The sequence below is a fragment of the Onychostruthus taczanowskii genome, unplaced genomic scaffold, assembly GCF_017590055.1.
Source record: "Onychostruthus taczanowskii isolate IOZ18803 unplaced genomic scaffold, ASM1759005v1 scaffold10, whole genome shotgun sequence".
Lineage (NCBI taxonomy): Eukaryota > Metazoa > Chordata > Aves > Passeriformes > Passeridae > Onychostruthus > Onychostruthus taczanowskii.
Window position 1 is genome coordinate 12,377,828 of NW_024496526.1, and position 13,287 is coordinate 12,391,114.

The window sequence follows — 13,287 nt, forward strand, 5'->3', positions numbered from 1 at the left end:
GTTGCAAGTAGTGATGTGAATGTGGTCCTTATATGTGCTGTACTCAGCATGTATAAAATGTATAAAACATATGTATAACATAAATAGAACAAAATGATAACATCAGCTGATATTTTGTCCAGCTAACATAAGCAGATTCTGTTAAACATCAGGGAAGAGACTTTCAACCATAGAAGCTAACACAGCTGATAAAAAAAAAATTAGTAGGGAAGCTGAATTAGGGCCGTGGCTTATTCCAGATAAATAACACATTGTGCAGATTAAAGTGTGCCCATCCCAAACCCGGCTAAATTTCAGCTCAGAGCGAGTAATCACAGCGTTCCGTAACCCAGATACCATCCCTGCATTCAGTGAGTTAGAGCCTGCTTCTTTCCTTCAATTACCACAGAGCAGTTTCTCTCCCCTTTGCTTTGTTTTGGAGAGAAGCCATTCTATTCATGTTCACTTCTCTTTAATGAGGTGCTTAGGAATTAAATGTAGTTCATAAATACAGGGTGATTTATTCCTGTGCTTTACCCGAAAAGAAGCTTAAGCCTGTGCTCTAAAGAAAGCTTCCAGAATTCCTGTTTTCAAGGATGCTTTGTGAAATAAGGTAAAGCATCCTGTGGTAAAGCTGTAATGCATGGTGTGAAAGTATCTTCCTGTAATAATAGAAATGGGACAATTAATTATAAGGCTAAAATATTTTTTCCTTGTATTATAACTGAGACTGGAATTCCTAGTTGTAGGAGGACTATTTTATGCTAAATTGACTTCATGTGAATAATTAGAGGTGTCTTTGTGGTTAGGAATAGAGCCTGCTAAGTGTTCTGTGTTGCTGATTGTCACAGTATGGAAATCAGTGCAAAATTGCACACATCCCAAGCACACCTGTGGCAGCATGGGGCATTTCCCCTGCATTCAGAGGGGTGCAGAACTTAGGAACTGGTCAGTACATCCAATTCTAAAAGGTTACAGGACACTAATAATTTTCCTCCTAGAGTTGAAGTGGTTTACTCTGATTAGCTAAGAAAAAAAGAAAAAAAATTAGTGTCTGACACTGTTCATCATTTTTTCCATTAAGTGGAATAGCCAGGCATTATCAAACCACGAGCTGGCTGACATTCCTAAAAAGACTAAGAACCTCTCCTTTCTAATGGTTTTAAAAGCACTCCCTTAAATGTGATCACACAACACTCCCTCATTAGAGAGACTTTTACCTGATTAAATGCTCATCAACCTGTGAAAGCATTGCCCAATCAGCTCTTTACCTAAAATAATTGCTAACACATGAACCCCAGTAAAAGCCAAAAAGGGAAAACTTCTCTTCAAGGTACATCTGGGTGAAGCATCTCATTAGGGCTGTTACCTCCTGTCTTATTAGGGTGTTCTGTGTGGGAAGGATCAGATGTGATGTGAGAGAAGGCTCATGGAGATGCTGCCTCACATTCATGTGTTACTGAACTCCAGAGATTCCTGGCTGTCCAACACAGGAGGTGTAAACCTTCTCCTCCTTTTCCCATCAGGGTGAGCAGGGTGAGAGGTGGAGGCTCCATGCAGGTGCTGGTGGAGGGGCACATGTATCCTGTTTTTAGGAAACCCAGCATGGGTTCTGTGTCCTCAGTAGGGTCAGTGTAGGAGTTTTTGCAGACAAATGGCAGGAATCCCTTGTGGAAGTCGAATTCCCGCATATTTCCAGCAAGGAAATCATGATGCAAGAGGCAAATCCTGGTCCTAGGCAAACCTCAGAGGATCACACCTTCCAAAGAAGAGCATTTACAACAAAGCATTGATCCCCTGAGCTTTGAACATGTGATGGTTTCCTTGGCAGTTTTCCTCTGATCAGCAGCAGTTCCTGCATCCTCAGTGTGCCATTGCTGAGACAAACTTCCTCTGGTTCCACACCTGTTGATTAGATCTTCAAATACATAATTTTGGGCACATGAATAATTTTGGAGATGATAAGGCAGTTAATGCAGTGCTCCTGCATTGCTTAAGAACATTTCAAATGTACCAAAAAACATCTCCTACTGTAAGTTACAGGGTGACATTTTAAGTGTGTTCAATTGATTGTAAAAACCCATTGCTGGTCTTGAAAGAAAAAAAAGCAAGAGGAAGCCACTGTTAAAAAGCAAATCTTTTGTCTTTCTCTTTGGGATTGTTTTGAGAATTCAAAGGTTTGGGTTTTGGTTTTTGGTTTGTTTTTTTTTTAATTCTAGATGTTAGAAAGTATGAATGTAGGTCCAATTTAGGTTGATTGATAGAAAAGTGTTGCCTGTGGCCTTTTATAGTGGGAACTGTTGTACTGAAAAAATTTATTGTTTTGACCTATTTATTTCTCAGTATTCTTCCTCTTATTTATATATTGATATGTGTATAAATAATTATGTACTGTCTGTAGAAGAATGATATTTTTGAAATCTCTTTTTGTCTTCTCCAGTCATATAGTCATTCTTTAAGTCACTTCAAACTGGAAATACTGCAGTTTGATTAGTGTCCATTTCCCTCAAGAATATTCTCCCTTCATCTTCTGTTCCCACCAGCCGTTTCTAAGCACTCTAACCCAGTGGACAGCTGCATGAGTTTTTCACACACCATTAATCTCAGACCACAACAGAAGTTTCAGCAGTGAAACCGTAATTTAAAACAGTAAGTTACACAGTGACTAAAGTGAAACACTGTGTTAAAAACTCAGATCTGGCTGCATACAGTAAATCTACACTAATGCTTCTTCAAGATGCTTTTGATTAGAGCTGCTCTAAATCCAACCAGTTATGCTCTTTTTATTGTGGATCTGCAGCAGAAGGGAGGGAGAGAATGCAAAAGCTGCCAGGTGTGTGCAGGAGAGGCGCTCTTGAGATTCCTGCTAGCAAACCTGCTGCTGGATGAATGCACTCAGTAGGAGCCATTCTGTTCTGCAGATGAAGTCCATTATTTTAAAAGAATCCACTGCCAAGAAATCCAAAGAAGCATTTCCCTTGGTTATATAAAGGCAATGTTTCTTCCTTCTTCTTGAGTTTTGTTTACTGAATTTTTCTAAAGTGCTGTTTCCACGAGGCTTCAGGCGCACATTCATAAGGCATCATGCAGACATGAGGCACCTCAACAGCACCACAGCTCTTCATCTGATGGGATTGAAACAATTCCACTCTCTAGAAATAGCCTCAGTGCTTCATCTCTCAGAGCATCCTCAGCCCTTGATCATAACTCTAGCCAAGGAATATTGATTTTCCAATAAAGAATGTCCTCTCTGGTAGTTTGGTGTGTGCCTAGGTATTTCAGGACTGGAATGATGAGCATGGAGTGGCCCAGATGGAGCCTTCTTTTTCTTGTTCAAATGGGCTTTAGTGCTGGCTGACTTGGGTTGGTGTTTTGGTAGAGCGTGTGACATAAATTTGTGATTTCTGTCTGCTCCAGATCTGGTCACTCCTTTTAGAACATGACACTGACAGCCCACAGTACAGTAAGGATTTTTGCTGTTGCAGGGTTTAAATCATGAGCCTGCTCTTCTTGGGCTGGTATCATCAAAGAGGGCAGAAGAAATGTCTGTTCCTTATGGGCAAGCCCTGCTCTTGGCTTCTTAAGAGAAGCCCAAAATGTCTGTGCTCATCTAATTTGGCACTAATTAACAATCAGTAAATTCATTCATTTGAGTAAAAGGCATGAAGGGTAGACCTCAAAGATGGTATGAATCCTTTGTGAATGTATCCTCTTCTACACCTTTGATAATAACACAATTTCATGTGTGGCCCTGCCCCTGCCTCCAAGCTTCTGTGGAGAGGTGTACAGAAGAGATCTCCATCTATCTTCTCATAACTGGAGATACTGTTGCAGACCAAATTTGTATCTTTGAAGACTTTTCATATAGAATCAACTGTGTATCTTCTGTCATTTGCTAATGTCATTGATGTGTGCCTCTGTTCCCTTTCACCATCCCGTAGGGTGGACAGTGTGGAGATGGATTGCAAGTCCGCAACCTCACGTGTGTAGTGCATGATGCATCAGTTTCTGCCACATCCAAACCAGTAGAAAATGCATTATGTGGTGAGCTACCATCAAAAGAAAGTGTGCTGCAGTTACCCTGCTCTGTGCCTTGCCCAGGTAAAGGCTTTGGAAGGTCACAGTGAATTTTCTGCCTGTGGTAGATGTCTGAAGTGGACATGCTGCTGTAGTTCTGAGTACTGTCAGGCCTTGTAGCACAAATCTGTGCTTCAGCAGATCAGGTAAATGCTCAGTCTGCTGTTTCTAGACCATCTAAGAAAGGCTTCCTTTGTTTCTTGAGAAAATGAGATACTCCATGAAGCAGAAAATCCAAATATTGTTTACTACTGAGAGATATGCCAGAGATATTAAAGCTGTTGTATGCTTAGGTTAGCCTTATCCTTATCGTTATCTTTCAAGGCTAATTCTTTTTGAAAACCTGTGATTTCTTATTTCAACGTGCAGGCGACTGCCACCTGACAGAGTGGTCAGAGTGGAGCTCCTGTGAGCTCACCTGCATCAGTGGCAGGAGCTTTGAGAGCAGCGGGCGCCAGTCTCGATCCAGGGCCTTCATCGTGCAGGCTGCAGAGAACCGGGAGAGCTGCTCGGGACAGGAGATGGAGACCCGGCCCTGCTCAGGTAGCTCGGCCACAGCGCCGCTCCCTGCCCAGCAGGAGTTTGTTCTGGGCTGCTTGCAAGGTGAGGAGTAACTGGTGTTGGTGTTGCAGGAGGGAAGTGTTACGACTACCTGTGGCAGACCAGCCTTTGGCGGGACAACGTGCGCACGGTGTGGTGTCAGCGCTCGGATGGAATGAATGTCACAGGTAATGTCCCCGAGTGGCCTCGCCCACTTGGGAGTGAAGTGTCTCCACAGAGGCTTTTCTGCATCTGTTGCTCAGAGGGAGTTGGGCATCCTTCTTTGCTCTTCCAAAATTTCAGTTTGGATTTTTGTGTGCAGGAAAGACAGGTGGGAGCTCACCTGCCTTGCTGTCAGCTCAGCATCACACATGTATTGCACAGAAGTGTCTGGGCTAATTGCCCTTACTGTCTGGCTGGTCATGGAAGAAATGAGTGCACACATACTAAAGGGCTGCCTGGGCTGGCTTGCACAGCCCTCAGTTCAACCTTCCTGTGGCTGTGAAGAGCAGAAGAGAGCGTCACACGCCTGGTAGAGACCCCATCTTCTGTACCTCCCCTTCTTTTCAAAACACAGGAGTCTCAAATCACTCAAACTGTGAGATTCCTGCTGTTGCTGTGACCTACAAATTCTGCCTGTGAAGGATGAAAAGGGGAATTCATGGTCAGAACTTTGAAGCTCTGTGAGATTGACAAAGGCAGTAGGGCTGCATGTCCATGGGATCTCTTTCAATATGCACAGGGTAAATGACGAGAGAGTAGAAACGAAAACGCAGATGTTCATGTCTAGTTCTATTTATAATGACTAGTTAGGATAATAACAAAGTCTTATGTGCAAAGGTTGCCAAGTATTTAAGAACTCATTAACATGTTTTTATTCCTATAGAAGCACAGGCTTTCCCAAGTGAGGATGGGCAAGGGCGTTATGTGGATTATGTCTTTTTATGTAGATAAGCCATTAATGAGGACACAGAAGATCTGCATCTAATTCAGGATTCTGTCCCCAACTTCCTATGTGGCCAATGGCAAATTGCTTAAATCTGTATATCTCTGTTCTCCATTAACAAGATGGGTATGATAATAATTCCCTGCCTTGTTAAGGCAAATTAATTAATGCGATGCCTGCAGATATTATGTTAATGTGCTTAATAGACTAGTATTTAACTATATAAAATAAGCAGGCAAGCACTTCTTACACTGTGGTGATCTAAGACAAAAACATTTTGAAACCTGCCCTTGAAGGCACGCAGTGTTTTCTTTTGCAGGAGGGTGTCCTCTTCGGACAAAACCTGCCGAAGTCCGGCACTGCAGCCCGCCGTGCAGAAAACCCTTCTCCTACTGCACACAGGTAACTGCTCGCTGCAGAACAGGGCTTGGAAATTAACTCTGCAAGATTTAATCAGATTGCCTCTTAGATTGCATTCCAGGACTTAGAAAATAGTTTAGTTTGTCCGTGGTACCACCTCGAGGATGTTGTGGGAATTTCATCCTGAAAGAAAACCATGAACCTGCACAAACGATGTGGTGTTGCAAGTTTGAGTTTGTTCTGTGGGGGGTTTTGGTTTTAATTTTAAAATTAAAACTCTTGGTTTAATTTTAATTGAGTGCTGTTGTACTGTTCTGCAGAAAAGGGACTGTTCAAAACTTCCGTAAAGGAAGAGATAAAGGAGCATCAATCACCTGTTCAGATCAAGAGTATCAGACCCTCAGACAGACACTGTAGATATGAGACAATGAGCAAAAGAAAACAATATTAAAAAGCCATTTTAAAGTAGAAATCCAGAATACTGAGTATCTATTTAGCAAACCATAGATTTATAAAAAACCTCTTGAAAAAACTGCTTAGTCTGATCCAGGGTAATGGATATTTGGTCATAAGAAAGCTTCATTTTAGATAGCCTTGTGAAATATCGGCAGTGGAAACATGTGAGGAGGGTTTGGGTCTGCAGGGGGATTGGTTTTGGTTTATCTGTTCTATTGCCCAGCAGGGTCAGTGGGAAAACTGTTACTTGCAAGAGGAGTTTGCCACAGATTCCTGTTTGAAAATGTTTATATGTTGGACTTCTCTGTAAATACTGACTCTTTTTCAACCAATTCCCCGAATAGATTTGGACTTTTTTGAACTGAAACATGCTTGCAGGTACCAGTTCCTGACTGCTTTGGTTTGGTGGTGGTGAATTTGCGTGTGCAGGTTATTCAAGCTTTCCCTGCAGTGTGCACTGTTGTGTGAGGGGGCACTGCTTGGTTTAATGCTGAATTCCCTTTTATCTCCCAGAGAGGAGTCTGCGGCTGCGAGCGGGGATATACAGAAGTAATGAGATCAAATGGGCTCCTGGATTACTGCGTGAAGGTACCAGGTTTAGAAGATAAGAAAGCTGATGTTAAGACCATTGCCGGAAAAAATAAACCTGTCAACTCCAAAATGCATGACATTTTCAAAGGATGGTCTATTCAACCTTTTAATCCAGGTGAGAAACTTAAATATGAATGGAATAGATTGTCTTTAGAAGGGTTCTGTAGAAGAAAGGTACAAGCTTTGTAGGTGATAGCATCAGAGATTGTGTCTGGGAGCTGCAGAGCGACCTCCCAGTTCCCGGTTCGTGTGCTGTCTTTCATGCCTTTGTGCCTGTACTGAGGAATCACAATCTCTTATGTTGAGAGATAGCAAAGACAGAATGAAACAATAACATTTTGCAAAAGTGTGCTCATATGTGATTTGGGGGGATGTTTAGAACTATTATCTGATGATGTTTCTGGAAGTAATATGTTTGGCCTAGGAAAGATATTGATCACTAGCGCTTCAGAAGTTTCAGAGCAGAAAGTGCTTAAGATTTCATTAAAGAAAACATTGGTTGTTTCTTGCCATATTTCAAAAATATATGAAAAGAACAGGGTAGAAAGTGTACAGTTTAGTCTTGAGGGTTGAAGTTACAATATTAAAAGCATCCCACAAAGGCAGACAAGCTGCTGTGCCCAAGCAGCTCATCCCAGGTGGATCTTTGACATCCATAGCACAAAATCCTTCCCAGCTGGAACCACAGACTGCTTGTGCCCAGACTGGTCCATTGCTCTAATATCTGGTTCCCATTTTGACTTGTTTTGAAGATGAATTCATTCAAAACAAATTTCTGCAATGCAAATAGGACTTTAAAAATGGGAAGCAAATGTGTCAGGCACAACTGAAATGCATCTGTTCTCCTCATGTTATAAAATACTGGCAGTGCAGTTCTTCCCCCTCTTCAGGTACCTGACATTGCATTTGTTTGCAATTAGTTCCTAATGAACACAAGACTTGAGAAAACATGTAGAGAAAGGTTCTGTTAGGGGATTCAGGGAGCCATAATTCTGTCTGATACATGTGATCACACTTTGAATGTTACATTTACATATTTGATTTGCAGATAGTGGTTAACCTTTGTGTTGACAGTCTCTGGGCTCACAGAGCTCAGCCTTTTAAAGTTGGCTGCTTTTCGATCAAGCCCTTCATCCAGTTCACCCACACAGTTCACCTGCCGTTTGAGTCACAGGTGTGGGGTTAATTGCATTTTTGTCAACACCCCTGGCTCTCTGCAGGCTGTCTTACTTGGTATCATCTCTTTGCCTGGTACCTTTATGGGGATAGAAAAAGGGAGGGAGATGTAGGTAGATGCTGCAGTCCTCCCTTTTTAAACCAGCATTTGAGTCTGCAGCACTAAAAGCGTCTGGAGGGCTTTACCTCAGTGCAGCACTTGTGAGCCAACTCTGACCCAAGGTCTGCAATAGAAATAGTGACTGAGGCACTTTTACAGAACATGGTGTTGCCTAATTTACAGCAGAAATATTATAGAAACAATATATGGGAAGGGAATAAAGGTGCCCCATGTGTGCTAAGTGTATCACCAGCCCTGTGGCACCCTGCAGTTAACTCTTCAGTCTGTGTGTGCTCTTCAGACCCCAGCTCAAGGCTGGTGCTCTTCAAAACCCTCCCCTTTGTCTAACTTCACGACAAAATGTGTAATTGCCCCCCTCAAAGAGGCTCTCAGGCTCACTAGTCTGGGGATTTGCAGTGGTTACTGCTGGCTGAGCCAGGAAACCACTGTTACCTCCCCGTTCTGCTCTTGATAGCAGGTCTGTGGTGAGAGCTGCCTGTATGGATGGCATTTAACACCCTGCAGCACCACAACCCTTGACATTGTGTTGGTCAATCAAAGTACCTGTGCCTTCTCCAGCTTATCTGTGGTTTCCCTTTCCATTTACAGTTTGAAACACTAATTTTATTTTGATTAAATGAGGCTGATGTTTTTGTTCTTCTATAAACGCTCTACAGGAGTGCACAGAACTGATTTCAAATCAGGCTGTGTTTTTCCTCTCTGAACTGCACTCTGAGAGGCCAGAGTTCAGGTACAGAAACTTTTCTTCGACTTGAGAGGCAATTTAAATAGCATTGTTTAAATTGTCAGATGACATGGTCCAGTGCCTTTCTGCTGGGGATGGAGAGCAGAGCTGCCTTCACAGCAAACATGCTGTGATGCCTTTATGGGGCTGTGACAGTCCCTTTGCAGGATTGCTAAGTATTTCTTGGCCATCTCCAGATGAGAGGACAACAGATTTCATACCTAGACTTCAGCAAAAGAACTCAAACAAGCCAAGCCAGTCCTGATGAACAGAGCTCTTCTCACATGGGAGATAGTCTGCAAGTGTTTTGAGGAGCAAAAAAAACCTGTGAGAAGTTTCCCCAGCCTTTCCCCAAAGTCTGGAAGAAAAATGAGAAAGAGTGGGATCTGATTAAATGTGTTTCCCTTTGAAAAAATTTGTCATTCAAACATAAAATGAAAACCAGGCTCAGTGATTGTCCCTCTCACTTGACTGAATTTGAAATGGCCTCTGTCAAACCGTGTCTGTGGGCACGGCACAAGTTCCTGTTCCTGCCTCCAGTGTGTATTTGCAGCTCTGCTGATGTGAATCAGCTCAGACTGCTGCTGCTGTGTGGAAAAGTACCAAACCTGCTCCCTACAAGGAAAGCTGTGCAGCCACAAACAGAGCGAGGAACAGAAATATTGATCTTGTGAAAATTGCTGTTATTATTAATGCAAAGCATGTAATTAAGGACCTGTCCAAGTGAAGTGTTCTGAGACAAGGGAATGTTTGTACAGACTGAAGCCCACGTGTGCATGGAGGGGTTCCTGCAGGGCTCCTGGGTCACTGCAGCCCAAAGAGCCCAATCCACAGCCTCACCTTGTCTTAAAGCCAGTTTTGTCTGCTGCTCTGTGGCCCAACCAGAAAGCTCTTTCCCAGCTTTATCCCTCTTACTCTTAAAAAGCCTACTCTTGTTTTTACTCTAAGCTGAATTTATTCCCATTTGTTGCCCAAGCGTTTCCCAGTTCTAAGCAGCTTTTCCACGTGTGCTTGCTGGTTTTTACCCCAACTGACCCCCAAGTATTTATAGAGAACAATCCCATCCCTTCTGAGCCCTCAGCTAAACACATCAGGTGTTGCCTGTGTCTGTCTGGGTCAGCTCAGCACTGAACTGCCTCTGCCAGAGCAGCCCCTGGGCTCTGGAGGGAATGTACCCCAATTATCCTGTGCCTCTGCCCCTTTCCATTAAAGTTTTGTCTTTAAAATTAAGAGATTTTTTCAGAAATGTTCCTGTCAAAAATATGGGGTTTATTAATTATTCCCAGCCAGTCCCTGCTGTGTTCCCTCTCAGTGCTGGTACTAATTTCTCTTTAATTGATCTCTTAAAACTTTTTGTATGTTAGAATAAAGTTTTTTATTCTCTTCTCTTCTACCTCTGTCCTTTTTTCTTGTCTTCCAACAGATGGTAAACTGAAGATATGGGTATATGGAGTATCAGCTGGAGGGTTCTTCATAATAATTTTCCTAATTTTTACATCCTACCTGATGTGGTGAGTATGGCAGGTATTCTGTCCTTAAATAACAGCTAGTTTGCTTTTATTTAAACAATCCTAAAGACACCACAACACTGCATTGCAGGCATTTAATGGTCAAGCCTTCAGGAAAGGATGGAGGCTGGACTACCTGAGTGCCTTCATTTGGCCCCTACCTCAGAGTAATTAAAACTCTCCAAACTGTAAATGTTAACAGCTGTTATTGTGAAGAAGTTTGGTGGCCATGCAGGGAAAGAATTATTTTTGGTTATCAATAGGCCCTTATATTTATTCAGACTTCTGCTGGGATTAGAAAGGGGTTTTATTGTATTCTTCAAAAAAAGATGAAGTAAAACTGAAGAAAGGCGAGGAGAGTGATTGCAACAAGGAGCTGGCTTCTGCTCAAGGAAGGACTAAATAGAATAGGGACATTCAGTTGAAAAATGATGTTTGATGTGGGAATACAATAGAGATCTATGAAATCATGAATGGAGGAGAAAAGGGTGCTATGGAATTTTTATCTCCCACAATAAAAGAAGTAGGAGGCGTCTGATGAAATGGTTGTTTAAAATAAACAAAAGAAATTATTTTTCCCACAGTGCATTATTACCTTGTGAGCTTGCTGCTGCCAGGGCAGTGCATGCCAGGAAGATAAATGGATTCAGAGATGGCTTAAGAGTTCATGGGAGATTGGGTCTCTTGGTGTTAATTGTGGTTTCTTGGCTGCTCGCTACAGCTCAGAAAATCCCTAAATAGGTTTTTGCAGTGAATACACCCAGTGAAAACATGTCCTGTGTCTAAAGCTGCTCTTACCAGCCATTGTTAAGGACAGGGTACCAGGTCTGCACCTTTGTCCAGGGGCTCTGGGGGTGAGGGGTGTCTGCCCTCCTGCAGGGGAGGTGAGTCCTGACAGAGCTCGCCTTGCCCTCCCTGCTTTGAGTACTGCAAGGGCACTGCCGTTGATGCCTCTGGGAGGACAGAAAGGGAGAAGGGAGAAGCATCCAGGTGTCCTGCAATTCCCAAGGATTTGGCCTGAACTTACAAACATTCACAGTGCAAGCTGGCCCAAGCCCTGTCCCGTCAGGGCAGGCAAGCAGAGAGTTACAGCCATGGCCTGACAGCATCACTGCCACTTTCATCCAACAGTTTATTCCCTTTCTCTCTTTTAGTCTTTCTCTCATTCTCTTTCAAGGGTTAAAAGCTCAAACAACAGCTTAGGAGCTGCAGCTCCCTTATTTTCCAAGCCATGTAGCTCCATTTCTCTGTAGCTTCACAACAGAGGATACAGAGGATTTTTTAAATAACATTACACACTTCTCCATCACTTGGAGGCTGCTGAGGAAATGCATTTCTCAATAATAATAATTGTTGCTTCAATACCATGCCAGAGAAAAATGAGAATATCCCACTCCCAGACAGTTCATGTTCCAATTTTTCTGCGAGGTGCTCCTTGTTTTGTCAGCTGTGAGAAGAGATGGGAGATGAATGTGCTTTATTTCCTCTGCAGATGGGGAGCACAGCTGGCTGCCCCTTTCTGGCAGGCTGTGTGTCCATGCCACACACGTGAAAGCACCAGAGGGGCCATGTGGTGCCACCCAGTTACAGCATTCAGTAGCCACTATGGAAAGTTGGCTTTTTAAATTGAAGTTTGGGGATTGATGATGTTTCTGAGCTTGTTACAGTTTGTAATTTTGTCTTCTAAAATGCTTTTCTTGCAGCAAAAAAACGAAGCAGCATCAAAGCCCTCCACCACAGCAGAAGCCTCTAACCCTGGCCTATGATGGAGACATTGACATGTAACATAAACAAAAAATCCAAATGTAGACATCAACTGCCTTAACTGCTTTCTTTTTTGGAACTCTCCGACTTCTCAGTTTTTTGAGGAATCTCCTGATGTATAATATCCTGGGCAGAACAGAAGTATTGCAGGTTGAAAATTTTGCCACCTCTTTATTAAAAAAAAAAAAATGGAGTAAAATCTTGGATCTCATGAAACTTTTCTGAAGAGGACGGAAAATACATCCCTTCCTGTTGAACAATGGGAATAGCAAAAAAAGAAAGAGAGAATCGACAGACATCAAAAGGAATTAGTTAAAAAAAAAGGCATGACAATCCCAAGGAAATTGTGACATTTACTGTAAATGACAAGTTTGACACAGCATCATTATGCACTATATTAGTGCAGGGTTCTTTATTCTTCACATACTTCAACAATGAGTTTTCTAGTGTTTACATTTCGTTCAAAGACTTTAAAACCAGATCATGTATTTTGAGAAATGCAAGGAAGAATGAGTTGAAGTGTCTGAAGTTACCAGGTTTTTTACAGTTTCTTCCTTTTTATCCTGTTTTCTAGTCTGGAATATGATTTTGCTTCATTTCCACCTACAGGACAGAATAAGGATTGTTATGAAAAAGCATAGGTGGTTTCTTAACCAAGAATATTTTCTAAAGAGCTGAGTAGATAGGTGTTTTGATGAATGGCTAGAGGATTTGATTGTTTAAAAAGGATTTTAAATTAAATTAAATCATGTAGATACATTATGGCCAGTTTAAATTGTTATTCAGTTTAATTAAAACAAACTCTGCTTTTGTATTTAAATTTTCTTATCTGAAATATTTATAAATTCCTTTTTTTGAATTTAATTACCTGACCTCATTTAATATACATCAAACACAAATGCAGTTTGTAGAAGGTTTGCTTTTTTAAATGTTTCAGAACCACTGAGAAGTTACATGTCGTAAAATTCTGGGAACATTTGAAGAGGGTAAGTGTTTATAATAGTGTGTGTTGCAAGTAAGAAAGTGCCATCTTGTGGTATTGACT

The 13,287-nt window shown here is 42.0% G+C and overlaps 1 protein-coding gene across 1 annotated transcript in view; it reads left to right on the forward strand.

Annotated features, from left to right (window-relative positions):
• Positions 1-12,397, forward strand: part of THSD7B (thrombospondin type 1 domain containing 7B) — a 243,286-nt gene extending 230,889 nt beyond the window's left edge. The window contains exons 22-28 of the mRNA XM_041407405.1: positions 3,921-4,080; positions 4,426-4,599; positions 4,689-4,784; positions 5,862-5,944; positions 6,872-7,064; positions 10,394-10,481; positions 12,182-12,397. Of these exons, the coding sequence (XP_041263339.1) occupies positions 3,921-4,080; positions 4,426-4,599; positions 4,689-4,784; positions 5,862-5,944; positions 6,872-7,064; positions 10,394-10,481; positions 12,182-12,263 (876 nt within the window). The 3' untranslated portion in view covers positions 12,264-12,397. The remainder of the gene's footprint in view (positions 1-3,920; positions 4,081-4,425; positions 4,600-4,688; positions 4,785-5,861; positions 5,945-6,871; positions 7,065-10,393; positions 10,482-12,181) is intronic.
• Positions 12,398-13,287: the final 890 nt, after the last annotated feature.